Raw genomic sequence first — 18563 nt, 5'->3', positions numbered from 1 at the left:
AGTTGTAAACTCATTAAGAGCCGAATTCCAGACAGTTTGCAGACCCGTCATTTATTACACACTCTTAATGCGGATTCTTTGAAGTTGCCTCCGTCTGCAACAACAGAGGGCGTCCCAGCATCCCCAACTACTGGCTCAGGGATCAATTAGGGGCTTTTTCTATGTGTGCACACCAGAACGAGCTCCCTTTCACTAATTAGAACTCATCAAATCTTACCCCGGATTTCTTTTTTTTTTTTTTTTTTCCGTTGAAGCCGAAAACCTTTTTTTTTTTTTCTTTTTTCCTTTTTTTTTTTTCCTCCCGCAGTTCTGCACATCTGTAAACTTCTTGCCGGCTCCCTAAGTTTTGTCTTTAGCCCTGCAGCGTTTTACACCCCATAAACGGTTACAGCAGTCATTTTCTTTTATTGCACTGTATGGCTCTGAATTTTCCTAACAACAACTTCTGCCAAGACCATAAGTGTGTTCCGTCCTATTTTGCTTTAAATACATACATAGATGTGAGCGTCCCCCGTAAAACAAGAAGGTTTTTATTGTTATTCGACATTATTTGCAGACAAGGGTCGGTGTGGCGCAGGAGCGTGCTGCAGTTCGAATTTTGGAGGATAACTGCTCTGAGCAGTAAGATGTCCGCTCAAAACAAGGGTACATTTCAGCAACCTCACACACTTGGCTATTTTCTTTTGTTGCTGAGCTTGGTTTGGCTTGGGGCTGCGGGGGAGGGGTGGGTGCGATGGGGGGGTGGGGGGCGGCTGCTTGTGGAAATCTTCCACTCCAAAGAAACCCTTTTTTTTTTATTTTTTTAAATCCTGTTTCGTCTTCTTTCCTCTAACCTGCTGCCAGCCCTCCTCTTTCCTTCGGCTAAATCAGCAGCTAATACTGACACCATAAATTCTACCATAATTGTCAGTAAAATTTTATCTGCACCTATATCTATCTATTCGTACATATATAATACGTACATATATAATCTGCGGCGCCAGTAAAACGCAACGGGTTGTTTTTATTTGCCACGGGACATTTAAAAATGAAAAGAAAAAAAAAAAAACAACTAAACGCGAAGGCAAGGGAAGGGAAAAAAAAATTAGTGACGATTGAAATAAGATATTTTGCATGGGCAATTATGTCTAGAAGGGAATTTAAAATGAAGGCGCTGGTGTGGCGAGGCTTCTCCCAGAGCTTGTGGAAGAACACTCGGTGCTGGACATTTTCTAATTAACCATCTTCAGCTTAAATGTCGCTCTCCGAGCTGATTTACATTATTATTATTCACACTAAGGGACGTCGGACGCTTGGATTTGGTCCTAAACCCTCCCCGCCCCACCAGGAGAATTCATGAAACCGGCGTTAACGGGGCTGCCCCCCTCACGGTTAGAATTTGGGGAGCCGTGCCTCCCCTCGGCCGAGCAAGGGCATTATAATTCGAATTTTCATCACCTGGGCTCTGCTCTGGGGTTGCCTTGGCGCTGCTGCTGGGATCCGGGGTGCCCTGCAACAACCTCTCCTTAATAATGTCAAATCAGCACAAAAAAAATTATATATATATAAAAGAATCAATATATTTTATTTGGCAAAAAGTTAAATATCATTTCAACACAACGATTTGGTCAGTAGGCCATGAGGTAACTATTTCAAAATAGACAGTGTATGTTCTGCATCAACATAACTTCCCGGATTTTATTATTTTTTTTTTTAAATCGATACAAACTTACAATAACCAAATGCAGGTTTTTATAGCGTATAATTTATTATCAATAAAATTAAACCTTCATTACAATAACCATCAAATCATTCGATTAAAATTAAAACGTAAACCATAGGTAGTTACCCTTTTCACATATACGTATAGCTCCGAAATCTGATAACTGCTCACTGGTGCAAAAACAATATTTAAGCTAGTCTGTTTATTTACTTTTTTAATATATAGATTATATATACAACAGACAAAGACAGTACTCTATATATATCAACTGTGCATACTAAAATGACTTGCTTCCATATTTTGAGAACCGTAATTCCCAGACATCCCGGACAAACTTTTTTTCTAATTTTTTTTTTTCCTTGCATTGAGAGATATATATAATATATATTTTACAATCAAAGGTTAAGTGTCTAATTATACAGAAAAGACTTAATACACTACAGAGCTATACTCTATGCAATTTTTATAATAAACAACCTGAGTTCAAATTGAATTCTAGCTTACACCATTACATCCGGTACAGCACCCAAGCACATAAATTGAGTCACAAACATAATTACCACAATAAAACACAGTGTTCAAGTATTAGAGCAGAGAGATCTCTGCCGCGCAAAGAGCGAATAAAATTAACTACGTAGACTAAACTATACAGTCCGTAAATAGTTGTGCATTATGAAAAGGTAGTTTTTTTCTTTTTCTTTTTTTTTCTTTCTTTCCATAAGTGAAGAAACAGGTAGATTTATACAAGCCAGCTAAACAGCCTTCTCGTGCTAATGCCCCCTTTTTCTTTCCTATTAGAAAATTAAAAGTCTTACTGTACCTCTCCTGGCAAAATGGCCTCTGTGATAAACAAGGTACAATCATAACCAGAATTTGCCATGGGAAAAAAATGAGGCCTGGACCCAGACGTATTGCATGGCAGGGCTCGAGGGGAGGATTTTTTTGTTTGTTTGTTTGGGTTTTTTTAACATTGTTCTTTTTTGTTTTTTTTTCCTTTCTTTTCTTTTCTTTTTTTTTTTTTTTTTTTTTTTTTACTTTAGGCGTTTTCAATTTAACCCACGTGTCGCCTTCATTCGTCCTTCGCTCGATCTTTGTTGATTTTCTTCATTTTCATCCTCCGGTTCTGAAACCAGATTTTCACTTGTCTCTCGGTCAGATTGAGGAGCCTGGCCACCTCGTATCTACGGTCCCTGGTGAGATACATGTTGAACAGAAACTCCTTCTCCAGTTCCAGCGTCTGATGCTTGGTGTAAGGGCACCGCTTTTTCCTGGTGGACCTTGCATGGAGCCAGTTTGCAGCTGGATTATCTGCAACGAAAACAACAGGAGTTCAGGCTCGAGGAGGGGAAGGAGGAGGTTGGGGAGGAAGATCCACAGAGGACCAGGACGCGTAGCTGTCCCGATATTGGGGTTTGGGACGTGCCTCTCATTTTTCCCCAGGCACAGGGGATGGGGGAGGCACAATGGACTCCAAAACACAGACACATGGAGAGGTCACACGCAACTACACGCGGAAAAAACCCAGCGCCCCCTCCTCCCCTCGTCTTTTTTATTGTTTGGAGGATGCAATTTTAAAATACTCTTTCCCCTCCTTTCTCTCTCTCTCTCTGCTAGCTCCCTCCCTCCTTCCTGGCCTCCCCACGCACCCCACCCCCCTCAAACTCCCAGCCCGAGGAGTGACCAGCCAGACCAACGCGTCATCGAAATTGTTTCAGTTTTCAATTTCGATCTTCTCCCAGGACCAGGGAGCCGGCGGGTCAGTCTGCGGCTGGCAGAATTAAAGCCTCGCCGGATCGGGACCCTTCATCGCCCGGCGTTAATCGCGATAGTCATCCCCAGGCGCTCAGCCACCAGCCCACAGCCCTGCGAGCATCCAGCATCCCTGGGTTTTCCACAGAGGAGGCGAAGGGGGGGACCGATGGGGGGGACACACAACAAGTCAACGGCGAGGTTTCTGCTCCCTGCCCCGCAATAGCCGCAAAAAAAAAAAAAAAAAAGGATCAGCTTCACATCCAATGCTTTCTAGGCATTCCCTGCCCCGCGGAGTTTGCCGGGGCGGCTGGGGCGGGGGTGGGCGGCTTTCGCCTTTCTTTTTTTTTGTTGTTGTTGTTTGAGTTGCAGCGGTAGGGTGGGTTTTTGCTCCCCTCTCAGGCCGGCAAGCCCGAGCCGCCCCGGCTCCCGCTGCAGGCAGCAGGGAGGCAGAGCCCGGCGAGCCGGAGCGGCCGCGGAACGAGCCCCAGCAGCGCCCCGAAGTCCATTACCCCGGCGAGTCCCACTTACTTGGATCGATCTGCGGTTTCTCTCCGTTTGCCTCGCTTTCTCCGTTGCTTTCAGAGAATGCGCCTTCGCGGCTTTGCTTATCCCTATCAACTGGAGGAGAACCACAAGCATAATCAGAGAGAGACAAAGTGTGAGTGTCAAACGTGGGACAGTCGGCCCTCCTGGCCGCCAGCGGTTCAGGTTTAATGCCGTAATGCCTGCCGGTCGGTAACCCGGGGAAGGACAGGGAGCCCGGCAGGGGCTCGAGCCACGAACGCATGTACCTGCCGTCGGGCGGGGCCGCGGGCGCCTGCCGGGGCGCGTACGGGTGGTAGACGGCGGGGACGCCGCCGGCGCCGCCGGGGGCCGCGGGGCTCCAGGGGGGCCCGAACGCCTTGGGCTGGAAGCTGCAGGGCGCCAGCTCCGGGTGCTCGAGCGGCCCCAGCGGGGCGGGGGCGTAGCGGGGCGCCGCCAGCTCGTCCCCCTCCGCCACCAGGAACGAGTCCACGTAGTAATTGCTGAGGGTCCCGGGAGCCGACATGGCGGGGGCGGGCGGCGGCACCCGCCGCGGTTCGGGGCTGCGGGTTTCACGGTAACGACTCGGTGCCGGCGGAGAAGTAGAGTCAGTAATAAGTTGGGGGCAGCCCCGGCGCCCATTGGCTGCCCCGGTCACGTGGCGGGGGAGCAGAACAATAAAGTATAAATCAGTCCGCGGGCTATTAATGGGTCACTGTTTTCCAGCCATAATTTTTATAGCGAGGCCATATGTTTTTATGCAAAGGGATATTGGAGTTATACGGCGGGGTTTGTTTTAATTGCGGCCAACTGAGATTAAAAGATCGGGTTCCATGTTACAGGCCCCCCCTTCCCTCTTTCTCTCTCTCTCTCCCCCCCCTCTTTTTCTCTCCCCCCTCTTTTTCTTCTTATTCTCTCCCCCCTCTTTTTCTTCTTATTCTCTCCCCCCTCTTTTTCTTCTTTTTCTCTCCCCCTCTTTTTCTTCTTTTTCTCTCCCCCTTCTTTTTCTCTCCCCCCTCTCTCTTTCTCTCTTTTTTTTTTTCGTTTAAGCGGACTATTTTATATCACAATTAATCATCCCATCGGTAGGTCGTGTTCCCCGCGAGAAAAAAAAAAAAAAAAAAAAAGCAAACACACCCTAGCGATCGGAGACCTTCACATAAAATTATACAATAATTGAAGCAATAAAAAAAAAGCAAAATAGCAGTTGCGGGATACTGTATTTAAATATATATTTATTATATTTCATAAGGAGTTATTGTTTCAGGAGCCACGGGGTTGTTATTAAGTCAGTAACTATGAGCGCGCTCATTTGCATCGCTGTGTTTCACAGCAGTAAAAATTTACGAGTGCTTGGAAAGGTTAAATTATACTATTGTGTTTAGTTTGGGAACCCACTGTAAATAATAGCGTTCCGTTCGGCTCGGGGCTGGCAGCGGAAAGTCAAATTCAACGCATCCAACGCATCCAACGCATCCTTTTTCTTACCCCCGAGCAGCAGGAGGACCCGGGCGGGAGGCGGCTCGGTGGCCCCTCACCAAACTGCACTTCACCACCGGGCAGAGAGCGACAGTGACCCAAACACCCTCCTCGCGGTCCCCCTGCCCTTGGACGGGAGCCCTTGGACCCCCTCGCCGGGCCGGGGAGAGGAGCCGGGGGCGAAGGAGCAGAGCCGGGATTTATCACGACGATTAATTCTTTCTCTACGCAGGGAAGCAGCGGGGGGAAAGGGGAGAAAAGGAGCCGTCTCCCCGCTTCCCAGGGCGGTTATCAAAGGGGAGAGCTCGCAGCCGGCCGTCCCGCACGCCGCTGAATCAAATTTATGTGCAAATATAGTTATTTATTTGCTGGCACCTCCTTTGACTGCAGGACACACGCTAGCGGCGTCGGAAACCGAGCGGAGGGTTGTAGAAAGAGGGGAGGGTGCGAGGGGGGGAGAAGGAAGAGGCGGCCAGATCCAAGTCCAGTGTTAGGAATTAAAGTCGTGCCTGAGCTCTTTGCAAACGCGCCTGGGACTCCCTGATTTTTCTCCGCCGGACACTCTGTTCGTGCCCCTTCGGTCCATGGGATGCAGGGAAGGGGGGACACGAAAATCTCCGCGAGAGGCTCAATTTCCTCGAAATATCTTTGATTGTAAATAGAGCCCAGCAAATGGTAGGGAAGGCTGAGTAATAATTAAAATCACGTGTAAATATTGTGCATGAGAAAGTGTGGTTCTAATTAGTTTTTACATCGCTATGTGGGCTGCCTCTCTCCCTCTCTCCCCCTCTCTCCTTCTCTCTTCCTTTTTCTTTTCATGTCTTCCCAACAGTTTAATCCGAAATCTTACAGAGATCCTATTTTAACAACGCTTTCTCCCTCCCATTCAGAATTACAAAGGACCATAATGAAACTATTATCCCCCATTAGAGTTCGAAAATTACGGAACAGTTGCAAGATCTCCACAAACAAGGAGCCCGTTATTTTCTAACAATTTAAAAAATGCAAATAAAGCTCTCCTCTGCTATTTTTTGTGGCCATCGTATAGACACGCCGCAATAGAAAAAAATAATTGTATTTCTTTCCTGGAAAGACGGAACTCGACGTCATTTGTATTTATTATTAAGAGTCAGCTGTGGTGAAATGTGATTGTAGAGCTTCCTTTTTCCATTCAGAAAAAATAATCTTAGCTGCAGGAGTCCTGGATGTTTATGTTCGAATTTGGGTTCTCAACTTGCAGCGGGCTTAATTTTTTTGGTTGCTCACCAAAACTAATAGCAAATGAATAACAATAACAATCACGTTTAAAAGAAAGTGCCTGCATTTTTATTTCCCTGTAAAATTCTGCGTTTACTCACGGCCGGCATCCAAGCGGCAGGAGAGGGTGTACAGAAAGCAAGAGAGAAAATATAGCAAATAATTACAGACATTTTTCACGCGGTCGCGTTGCTGATAATAACGCTGGCGAATTCGCCTCTCCTTTCGCCTTTTTAGAACCATTTATCCCCAAAGAACATTGCACATACGAGCCACGAAGTGTAACAGGGGCAGCGTGGGCTTCGTACAATTTGCGTTGCAAATTAACTAAGGTTTGGTGGGTTAAGGATTCTTACTCCCACGGAGGCAAAAAAAAAGACTCAGTACAGGGCAGAAAAAAAAAGATATTCACATCAAACTGCAATATGAAGTCGGAATTCCCAGGAATGAAGCACGGCTGGAGCGATCGTGTCTGAATGAAAATACACCCTGCCTCCCATCCCAGAATAATCAGATTAACAGAGCTCCCATTCCGCTAGGGCTCAACCCCCGTTTGCACGAGGACAGACACCGTTGGATTTTAAGCGAGGGACACAGGCAAGCGCTGCTTCATCAGCCACGGGGGCGCGGAGAGTACGCGGGTGCGGAGCAGGAATGCGCGGGCGCTGGAGATCTGAACGGGAAGTTCAGGATCGCCTTTTCCCAGGGCTTCCTGCCGCTCCAAAGCTCTCTCAGGGAATCGCCGGTGCTACGACCGCTCGGAGGGGTTTTGGCACAGCGGAGAGAAAAAATGATGCAGAATTCGGGGGAAGCGGTCCAAAAATCGGGATGATGCCATTCAAATGGGAAATAAACCTATGTCCAAACGCCATACAGGCGCGCACAGACATAGACACTGTAAACATACAGCCCGTAGGAACACAAGACCCAGCAGATCGCCCGCCAGGCGTGCAGAGGCAGCCACAAGCACTTAAATTTGACTGCAACGCAGAGCTCTGCTCCTGCCCCAGCCGAGGATGTCTGCTTCTGGAGGAAATCGAGTAGGCTGGGTCTAGAAAAAAATCCGCTATCCGAGCTCCTCTGAGCTCCAGCAGCCCCGGCTGGAGTTTCGAAAAAAGTTTGCAGGCTTTTTAAAAAAAAAAAAGTAAAATTTTAAATTTTTTTTTAATTTAAAAAAATATTTTTTTTTTTCCTGTTTTGAGGCAAATTGATGGAGGTCACACACAAAATAAATAGAAATAAACACCTAACGAGAGAGTTTTCTGCCCTTCCTCCGGTGCTGCGGGTGCCCCGCTCCCGGTGCGGAGAGCCCGGCGGGAGGCAGCCCCGGCCCGCGGTCGCGCCGCGGACACAAAAGGCGGTGGCGGCGGGCCCGGAGAGGTCGCTGTTGCCCGTTCCGCCGCCGCGGATCGTGATCGTAACCGAGGCCTTGCGGGGCGGCCCCGGGGGAGCGGGCCCGACGGGCACGGGGGGCACCGGGCACCCCCCGACGGGGAGGGGGGGGACTCGGCACCCTCGATGGGGCGCGGAGCCGGCGGGCTCCATCTCTCCCCACCCCCTTCCCCAGGCAGGGTTGGGGACCTCCGGTTTTTAATAAATCCAGACGGAAGAAAATAAAACCAGCCTCCCTCCCTCCCATCCCCCCCTCGCCCCCCGAGCTCGACCCACGTCGAGCAGGATGCAAAAAACGCACCTGACCTTGAATGCAGCCTGGGAGAGAGATTAAAACCCCGCAAAAGCAGGCAGGGACTCGCTTAGGAGCCAGCTAACCTTGAAGAACTTGTCAAGCTTCCCCCCTCGCCCGCCGTGTTTATCTGAGGAATCAAAGGAGGCTCCGTTGCAGAGGGGGAACAATGGCATTGGGACTTGACGCCTACAGATCGCTTGAGAGCTAAGATTTCTTCGGGCTGTAGGGACCCTTGCACCAAGCATACCTGGTGATGATATCAACTGAAGTAATTAAGGCAGTTTCGTGCTGTAGAGAGAAAGGTGGAGCCCCAACAACATGAAACTACCTAAACCACAGAGCAGTTCTCAGGCGCTAATTATTACTCTCCCCATTGCCGTGGTCCTTAAACGCAAGGCTCCCGCTACGAAAATAAAACCACAATGGTGACTGAAACATCCCTCTCGCCTCCCGCGGCCCCCCCCACCCCCCTCCAAGCCTCGGGTAGGTTAAGGAAAACAAGAGAAAAATATAATAACAGCCCCCACCCCGCCCCGGCCCCCGCCCCAGGCAGCTTTTCGTCTCCATGCAGATGCAATCGCGAAGAAAAAGGCCGTGCACGAGTGTTACATCACGAAAAACTAACGGCTCCCACTCAGCCCGGGTTCAAAGTCTAAACCCCCTCCTCCCGGCATCCACATACCCTGCAAGGAGGCGTTTGCTGCCTCTCTTCTCCCAGCCCTCCCTTGGCCTCCCCTTTGTGCAAGACTCTACGAGCTAAACATGCAGCAAGGAAGGGAGGATGCAGAAAAAAGCAGCCTGGGTGAAATAAGCTCTTCCCCATGCAAGCAGGTAGGGAACAGCCTTGTCTAGAGGGGCCCACTGGCAGGGAGGAGAGGTTGATGTGTGTCCCCCCCCCCTCCCCATGCGCTCACCTTTACGATTTCTTCTCAGCCCTGAGATAAAGCTAGAAATTTGTCACCGTCCTCTGGCGTTAAAGATCTCCGCACGTTTGTAGGTGTTTGATTATTAAAAAAAAAAAAAAAAAAAAAAAAAGCACCACACGTTTCCCTACCCTCAAGAAATAGTAATTTGCTTCCTCAGTCTATGCAGCTCCTCAGTCAACTGAAACCACTCGTTCAAGACAGCAACAATCCAGATATACTAGCAAGTCATAAAACTGAACAAAAGCCGACAAACCTTAGAGCACCATCGCTATATGGCCCAGACAAATTACGACCGTCTAGGTAATATTTAAATAGATTCCTAAAGTAATTGCAGGGGGTTTAAGCAACTATTCCTGTTGTAAAAGTTCTCGAAGACATAAAGTGGAACCTGAGGATAAACAGTCACAAAAAGAGGTGAAATTAAAAGGATTCATTCCACGGGTTTTTATTCTTCTATGAGAACATAAACATCGTCTTTTTTCACGCACAGCAGCATTACAATATTAATTTATTCCGATTTAAGGTAAGAACTAGATATAGCTAGAACTAACATTTATAATAACGATAGAATGCATTTGCTTAAAACAGTATCGGCATTTTAATAATAATAGACATTTATACATATCTGTATTTATATTTTCCCCCTTCTTTCTTTTTTTTTGTCTTTTTTTACTTTTTCACTTATATGTTTGACCCTTTAATGCATGTAACTTCACAGTATAAAGGAAGACGAACATATTCTCCCTCACAATCTCAGACTCTGGCTCAGGAAGTCCTTCTGATGTTCAGGATGTATGCTTTTTCAGTGAAATTAGTGGGGAAAAAGTGACTACTTTCTTCTGAAGGGGGGATTTCTGTGTGCTTGTCATGTGTTACCAACGGTAACGTTATTTATAGACAAAAAAAAAAAAACCAACACTAATTCCACATATTTAAGCAAAACTACATTAAGTAAATATCTACAACCAGAAAGAGCGAGAGAAATTCAGAGGTAAGTGTCATAATTTAGTCCATGAGCAACACGAACTCTTTTATACCTTTAAAGAGAAGAGATTTCATTTTCCTGGCCAATTTTAAAGCTGTAATATTGTCTTTTAAGGTAAAGGGGAAAAAAAAAAAAGAAGCTCTCTTAACACTCGTTCCCATGAAGCCCTTTTAAAGGATGCCTGCATTTCATTATTGTAAGTCCTGCTTTTCGAAGGAAAAAGGGGGGAGGGGGGAGAAAAGGAAAACAGAAGGGGGGAAGCTCCCAATATATAGAAATATGGCAAGGCTTAAATTCTTCTTTCTGCAGCTACTATGTACAGTCCAAGTTACACGGCTTATAATTTAAAAGAATGAGCCTTTAACCGAGCTTGTTTACTTTTCAGAGAGAGAGATGAGAGGGAAGATAATTGCAGCTCCTGACATGGTATTTCTGTGTTTCAAAGCTTAAAGGAACAAATCGGGCCCGGGGAAGGCTGAAAAAAGCGGGGAGGTTCACACACAAATTTTGTGAATTAGCGTAGCTTTAGTTGGCTTCCCCCCCCCTTCCCCAGTAGCTCTTAAGATGATAAGGACACATTGAGAACGTCTAAAATCGTTAATCCATACAGGTGCGGATGGCTGCAGCCTAGGAAAATGATACTGGCTCTTTAAACCATAAAAAAAAAAAGTGTTTATAGGTTCATCAAGAGAAATTAAAGTTGGCTGTGAGCTCCCGAATCCTATTCTCTCTGTTCATTTTCTTCAGTTTCATTCTGCGGTTTTGAAACCAGATTTTAACTTGTCTGTCTGTGAGGTGGACTGTGCGGCTGATCTCTAGGCGACGCTCACGAGTCAGGTACATATTGAACAGAAACTCCTTTTCCAGCTCGAGAGTTTGATGCTTGGTATAGGGGCACCGTTTCTTTCTGCCACTTTTTGCCGTGAGCCAGTTTGCTGCATTTTCTCCTTTTGAATTGCCTAGTTTTGAGAAAGTAAAAAAGGGACGTTACCAGCGAGTAGGAGGCAAAAGAGCTTTGAGGAGGGGGGGGGGATTGGGTGGGAGGAGTGGGTGTTTGCGCGGAGGACTTGGAATGCGGGGTGTCCTTGTGAGAACCGACAGCTTCAAAGCGGTTTCCCAAAAGTCCTGGAGCCGGCAGGGAAAAATCTCTCTGCTCAGGAAGCTCCAGGCATCCTCCGGCCGGTCGGTGGGAGCCGCCGGGCGCTTCATCTCCGACCCCTCAAAAAAAAAAAGGCTTTTACCTTCTCCCCTTTGGCCGCTCCGACACCACTGATACTGGGGGGCGGCTTGCTGAACGGCCTGGGGTCCTTTTGCTCCCCCCAGGCACCTGCTTCCAAAAAAGACAAAGCCTGCGGATCTGAACTTTTGTGCTCTGGAGGTGGAAAACAAGGTGAGCTGAGAGCCGGAGCCTCCCTGCCTTCAGCCCCTGCTTTCCCGGGGCGATTCGCCCTGGCCCTCCATTTTCCAGCCTTTTCGGGGAGGAAAATATCCCAATAAATTAAAGATCCCCCGTTGCAGGGTGTTTATTCTTATCGGTTTAACCAGCTGGGAAAGAGATAACTACCGATCCCTCGATGACTCGGAGTGGTTCGTGGTTCGGGGTTGGCTATTAGTAACCCACTTTCTTTTTTTGTTTTGATCTTATTATTTTACAACGGGGCACCTGAAGGAATAGCAGGGAATCTGAAATGCGTCCGAAGAGAAGCGTCTTAAAAGTCTGCAGCCCAGGGAAGGGCAGGTTTGTTGTGTTAGGGGTATTTATTTGATTCTTTTTTTGATTTTTTTTTTTTTTGCCACGGGGACCCGAAAGGGAAATAAATAGGCAAATGAATAAATAACAACCCTGTTATCTAGTGTAGACGCTGAAGGATATTCGCGGTGCATTCATCAGTCTAATTTGATAGCACTTCATAGATGGCACATTTCAACGCGGCTGTTACTCCGAAAAGCATTCTGGATCGTAAAATATAACTTACCGCGTTAATAGGTTTATTTATTGGCACTGCCTATTGCTTATTTTGGATGCTTTACAAACATCTCTGTTATCTGGTAGGCACCTTCACATCACAGCGGGAAGATTGATCTTGTTTTTCTATATGTTTAAGCAGCATGCACGCTAAAGTTGCCCAGAGCGGAGGCTCTGAGGGTTTTAAACTATAGGAAGGACATTAATTTTTACGGCAACCCCATGCCCGAATATTATAAAGTTCAGAAGGTCAGTCTAAGCAGCGCTTCTTGGCAGCCCCGCGGGGCTGCTGGGATTCTCCTTTCGCATCTCAGTGCCACTAGGATCCTCAATATTTTTTTTTTCCTTTTTTTTTTTTTTTTTTTGTTTAAATCGTCACCACCACCACCACCATCATCATTCGCTTACCTACGGGCTCTTTCTCGGGAGAGGCTTTGCTGCTGTCTGACGGAGCCGGGGAGAGCTCCTCTGCGGTGGAAGATGAAGCCTGAGTCTCGTCCTCCCTCTGGGACGCACACGCCAAGGGGCTGGGGGAGCGCTCCTCGTCCTCCTTCCTCCCCGCGTCCGGCACCGGAGGCAGAGCTGGAGGCGTCTGGAAGCGGCCGGGGGGCTGCGGAGGGAAGGGGGCAGCCCCGGCCGGCCCCGCTCCGTAGCTCTTGGAGGCGCCGTAAGCCTGGGAGAGGCGGAAATAGCCCGGGACGGGGACCCCGCCGCCGCCGCCCGGGCTGACCTCGGCGCTCAGCCGGGGGAAGGGAGCGAGCTCGGCGGCCGCCGAGCCCTTGGGGCATTTCTCTGAGTCATAGAGGCAGTAGGAGCTCTCCTCCTTAATGCTCGGCGCGAAGGAGCACGAGGTGGCCTGCTGGCTGTCCGGCTCTTCCATGCGGCAGGACCGGGGGGGCTCTAGCCACACTTCCATCCCTGACACGTAGGGGTGCGAGGCGGGGGCCGCGCCTTGAGAGGCGCCTTCATTGCGTTTGCTGAGAACCGGGAAAAGCCCGCAGCTCTGCAGCCCGTAGGACAGATCGGACGCCTGTGGCAGGTAGATCCCACTGCTGGGATAGTAGCCACCTCCTCCTCCTCCTCCTCCTCCTCCTGCTCCCGCCGCTTCCCCTCTGCCGATCAAGGAATCGACCAAAAAGGAGTTTGCAGCCGGGCTCTCGGAGCATGACATTGCGGTGGAATAATTTGGCGAAGGGAGCAGATAGCCCTTCCTGGCTGACATTTCTTGTGCAAAACATGCTGAATATGATTAGAGATACCCCCGCAGCACGGCGGGCGCCCGCAGCCAATGGAAGCCCGGGCCTCCCCAGCAACCCCTCCCAGTCTGGTTTCGTATGCACCGAGCTGCTCTCAGGTCGACCTCTGAATTTGGGAGATGGATGTATATTAATGTGCAATATGGATTTCCATGCGCAGAGGCGCCCGCACGGGCTGGTGCCTGCGCCCGACGGGCTTTGCTGGGGCTGCCTCCGAGTTCGGCTCCCCTCTTATCGCTCGCTCCGCTATAAAATGTCCTGATGTTTATTATACCGAGGCTGAAGCGGTGTCCAGATGAAGCTTTTACTATCGCTCCCCTCTCCTCCGCGGTTGGGCTTTCCGGCTGCGGTGCCTGCTCCCCTCCCCGCGCGGTCTGCGCGTCTCACGAAATTAATAAAAGCTACGGCTCGCCCTGTGTTTTATGCTCGGGCTCTGCTCATTTTATTTGATTGTCTCGTTTCTTGAGAAATAAAAGACGTGTTATTGTTTATCACGGATCATTGGAAACCGTAAAGGGGCCTGGTGCCTCTCGCGTTAAACTACTGAGGAAGGGGGCTGCTTCCAGCCCAGCATCACTGCCACGACGCCAGCCTGGGCTTAAATTTCCTGGAGATAAAACGCTCGCTGCTGCGCTGAAGAATCTCTTAGGGAGTAATGCCACTCCGGGAGGATTGATTGTGCGGTCGCAGCTCTTAATGCTTTAGTTAACGCTGGATTCTTCCCGAGCTCTGATTACCATTTAAAATATAAAGCCAGACATACGCCACAGAAAGAATCCAGACGCGAGCGGTTCAAATGGATCCTCGCAGGATGCTGCGTGCCCTGTTTATTGACGTGTTTATATTTGGGCGATCATTTTTATATCTTCCCCCCCGCGTCCCCCTTTGGGTCATCCACTTTTCGCCCCTTCAAAAACACGGTCTTTTTCACAAACGACGTACTAAATAATAGAAAGAAGAGTAAGTAGCTGAATCCTGAGATACTAGACAGCCCTGTCCGGTCAATACGCAATTGTGGCGGAGGTAGCAGACAGACAGGGACGCAGGCAGAGAGACAGACATATTTTTTTTTTGTTCTAATGAATCGCTTAATGATGTCTTGCTTTCACTTCCATCATCTCTCGCTTAAGCCATTTTGAAGTCGCCTGGCTGCCTGGCCAGCGGACCCGAGGTCTCTTTAATGCGGGGGGAGCCTGGGGCTGCCCAGCACTGGTCCCCCCATCCCGAGGAGCAGGGCTGGCTCCTCTCTCCCCTCTCTCTCCCCTCTCTCTCCCCTTTCTCCCCTCTCTCCTGCTGCCGAGGGGGAGAGGTGAACGGCCGGGCTCCGATTCCAGCGGGGCGAGCCCCTCGCTCCCCGATATCCCCCCCCCCCTTCATCCCCATCCCCCGGCGCCTACCCTTGGCGTTCAAACTGCCCCAGGGGCAGGGGCCGAGGAATCTAAATTCCCTTTCTCCCCCAGCCCCACGGATCTGTCAGTCCCCACGTGGTGCGGTCCCTACGACGAGGAAACTCTCTCCCATCCCCAGGGTGACATTCCCAAGGATGAGTCCCTCCTGGCGGCGGGAGGCGAGGGTCCCTCTCCAGCCTCCCCCCAGCTCCGGGGCGCACGGAGGCCGCTACAACTTTGCAAAAAAAAAAAAACAAAAAAAAACCCCCAAAAAACCAGAAAGGCTTTATGGAAAAGCGCCTGATTTTTCCAGTGGGAGAACATCACAGCGCGGATTCCTTCTGAGCGGCCCCGTGGGATGCGGGGACAAGGGGAGATCCCACAGCCTGTGGAAACCCAGCGAGGTTTTCTTTCCCTTTCCCCCCCCGTACCTCCCTCTTCTCCTCCCCTAATACTGCTCGTATTCCTCCAGCCCGACTAACCCCGCGATGTGTTAATGTGCGATGGACAAACTCTTATCAGATTCCTATGAGGGCCATATCACCGCTAGCAAAATTAATACCACATAAGGCACCGGTTTATTGGCTGATGTACAGGAAGGCTATTATCAATAGGCTTAGCGTTATAAATACAGATCTAAATAAAATGAAACGTGAGCCCCGACGCCGCCTTCCAAATACATTTCTCTACGCGAGGCAGGTATAAAAATTACTCCGGGGAAGCCCGCTCTTGCGGTATGTTTATTTTGCATTTGCCAAATTAAATAGAAATGGATTGCAAACCTAAAAAAGCCATACTGAACCGAGAGGCAGCGCTTGAAATCCTTCCAAAGCTGTTTTTAAAATAAGCGGCTCCCTTGAAAAAAATTGGATTAAAGAGGGTGGAAAGGCCTATAAACGTATGTTGCGATTCTCGTCAGCCGAAATAAAGCGGCTCGAAATCCTTCGGAAGAAAGGCGGGTTGGTTTCTGCTCCCTCTGTGCGAGCGAATGCAGGGCAATCAAACAAAAGGCACCAAGGCCAGGTCGATTTGGAAGATTTTAGGTTTTCTTTAGCCTCCCCTCCTAGATTTTGTTGCAGAGGTCTGGGATTTGCCCCAGAGTCAGGTCCTGCTGCCCACAGGGCTGATTGTTGCTGTCCTGTTGATGGTCAAGGCACCGACTCCATCTAGATCATGAACTCAGCTCGGAGCTGCATTATCTCCGCTTTCTTTAATCGCTAACAAGGCCAAGGCAAATAGTAACCAGCGTCGTCAAACCCAGTGGAGTAAAACTAATAACGCTCACTTGATTCGTAACTATAAAAGATAATGGTCAATTCTGACTAAACGGAGCTAATTTGGCAGGCGCTGGGTGCAGCTACTGCATTTCCAGCGCTTAACAATGTGTCCCTTGGAGATTAACCCCCATTTAAAAGAAATTTTAAAGAATATTGTGGACGCCAGGGGACAAGAAATACTTTTCTTCAAAATTCTACTTCTGTAAGTAAAGCTATCCGAGGGTCTATAAAACCGAGCAAATAAAATTCTGATAAATACCAAAACCGGCGAGAGGGTTCTTTCGCGGAGAATCTAAATTCACGGCGTAGATACGCAACGCTATCAAAATAAAACTTTATTGATCCAAGAAAAATATAATAGATGCATTAATAGCGTCGTTAAGCCGTTTTATTGTTTGGACTAAAATTAAAAACAAAAAAGGGAATAAATAAAACCCGACAGCTCAGCCTAAGCAAACTCTGACTGGAAATCTCAAAATGCAGCATGTTAAAGCGTGATTTATCTTTTTATTATTGGCCCATATAACCCAAAAGATCAGCGCTGTTAATCCAGAGACGCGTTTTGCGAGCTAATTAAAATATGCTCGTGTTTGTATACACGGGCAAACTGCAATTTGTGAAAAGGCAAATGGCCTTTCAGTCTGTTGCAGGAGTCCCTGCGCCGCCTATCTGGGAATATAGCCCTGGATTACACTCTATGCAGCTCCAAAAAATAATGCAATCAGGCCATAGTTATTTAATATTGGAACTGTCAGTTGTCAGGAACGTGCGTGTGTGCCAGATTCGTTTTTTTTTTTTTTTTTTTTTTCTTCTTCGGTCTGGATTTGCTCCAAACAAGGCGGATTTCAAACAGGAGGTTTAGGAACTGCGTCTGTGCCAAGTTAGGTGACAAATGACGGCCCTACTAATTTTATCTTTACTAGAAATTCTTTCACGCCGGGGGTGGTGGGGAGGTTGGCTTGTTTTGGCGGATTATGCTGTTAAAAATTAGGCTGAGATTTTATTTTATTCCAGCCATCCGGAGGCTTGTTCTCCTAACTACGTTTTATAGTGTACGTGTATCGTTTTACTCATTTGGATTAGGAACATATTTTGCAAATAATACTGAAGAGCTCTGAATTCTAGCGTGCGGCAGGACAAAATACACCCAAACCAATTCATTAGGGCTTTATCTCCTTGCCACTCCCCGGGTGCTGGAGACAACAACGGGGATTTCTATTGTCCAGAGAGCTACAAACACCGTGCAGAAGCATCAACGGTATCGGGTTATATATATGTCGAGAAAAAAATCTTACATACCCGAGTCCCTGTTTTAAATGTGCCCCTGCTACTGCGAGAGATGGGCCGTGCAGCTGTATTAAGCATTTGAAACTTTATACCTTCTCCCCTTTTCCCTCCTCTTTCCTTTAAATAAGATCTGGGTGCATGTGCTAATATTTTTTTTTTTTTTGCTTGCGGTATAGCTTGGCTCTAAGACACACACGTTGGCCTGAAATTTCGATTTCAGAGCATTTAATGAAAAGATTGTGACCAAAAGGAAAAAAAAAAAAAAAAGACAACAAAACATAAACCCAATGAGCTTATGAAAAACCTCCCAGGGGTTTGGATGTGGTATGTGAGCTGAAGTTGAGTACACGATTAATTAAACACAGTGTAGACACTGAGTTGGCTTCGCCTCTTCTCTCCAGAACATGCAAACCCAAATCATGTGAAATAATAAACAGTTATTGTAAGAAACAAGCTTGTTTTTTTAAAATATTATCCTATGACCGCGGCCGTCAGTAAACAATTCGTAACCAGAGGGCGCTTTAACTGCTGCTGGGGTCCCTTTGATTTATTCAGCCAAGTATTGAATGGGGCAGGGAAACAACGAGGGGAAAAATAAATATTTGATCAAATATGCTGAGTTTAAGTTGACTGGTATAAAATGAAATGTTGCAAAGGGACCCTCAAACCGCTCTACTTCTTCCCGAGACGGAGCTTCTCTCGTACTGGCTGGGAGGTCAGGAGAGATCAGCATCCCCGAGCATTTAATGGAGCATCTTTGATGGAATCGATAGGTTCCGATAATCACCTTAAAACTGCTCTCTGCTAACTGAGCATGTGCTTTTAACTAGACTTGCAACAGCCCTCTGGAAGCACAATTTTAGAGGGCACTTTCTTGAAACACACTGCAGGCAAGCTGAATTACTTTACATACAAGAGCAAGGTCAAAATGATCCTTTTTTCTTGCTTTTTTTTTTTCTTCCCAGATATTTAAAAATTGTGTACCCTCTCTCCTAAGAAACACGCGGATTAAAATATGTAGCCAAACCAGTATACCCTCCATATAATATCACCTTCCCTCCCACCCATCTCAAATGGAG

At 47.9% G+C, this 18563-nt stretch overlaps 2 protein-coding genes across 3 annotated transcripts; both read right to left on the bottom strand.

Annotated features, from left to right (window-relative positions):
• Window positions 1-2672: 2672 nt before the first annotated feature.
• Window positions 2673-4791, bottom strand: HOXA9 (homeobox A9). Of its 2 annotated transcripts, XM_069860254.1 has the most exons (3): window positions 4246-4791; window positions 3983-4072; window positions 2673-3010 (listed from the first exon to the last, which is right to left on the bottom strand). In XM_069860254.1, the coding sequence occupies exons 1-3, from the start codon at window positions 4616-4618 to the stop codon at window positions 2772-2774; spliced, it is 702 nt and encodes a 233-aa protein (XP_069716355.1). In that variant the 5' UTR covers window positions 4619-4791; the 3' UTR covers window positions 2673-2771. The 2 variants fall into 2 exon arrangements, with proteins under 2 accessions (XP_069716355.1, XP_069716354.1); XM_069860253.1 differs by having other exon boundaries at window positions 3983-4573.
• A 5437-nt stretch (window positions 4792-10228) lies between these two features.
• On the bottom strand, window positions 10229-13627 carry HOXA10 (homeobox A10). Its single transcript, XM_069859070.1, has 2 exons — window positions 12685-13627; window positions 10229-11269 (listed from the first exon to the last, which is right to left on the bottom strand). Exons 1-2 carry the CDS (start codon window positions 13496-13498, stop codon window positions 10995-10997), a joined length of 1089 nt encoding a protein of 362 aa, XP_069715171.1. The 5' UTR covers window positions 13499-13627; the 3' UTR covers window positions 10229-10994.
• Window positions 13628-18563: the final 4936 nt, after the last annotated feature.

Source organism: Phaenicophaeus curvirostris, chromosome 6, assembly GCF_032191515.1.
Source record: "Phaenicophaeus curvirostris isolate KB17595 chromosome 6, BPBGC_Pcur_1.0, whole genome shotgun sequence".
NCBI lineage: Eukaryota > Metazoa > Chordata > Aves > Cuculiformes > Cuculidae > Phaenicophaeus > Phaenicophaeus curvirostris.
Note: the sequence above shows the minus strand (reverse complement) of the source record. Positions and strands in the feature narration are given on the sequence as shown.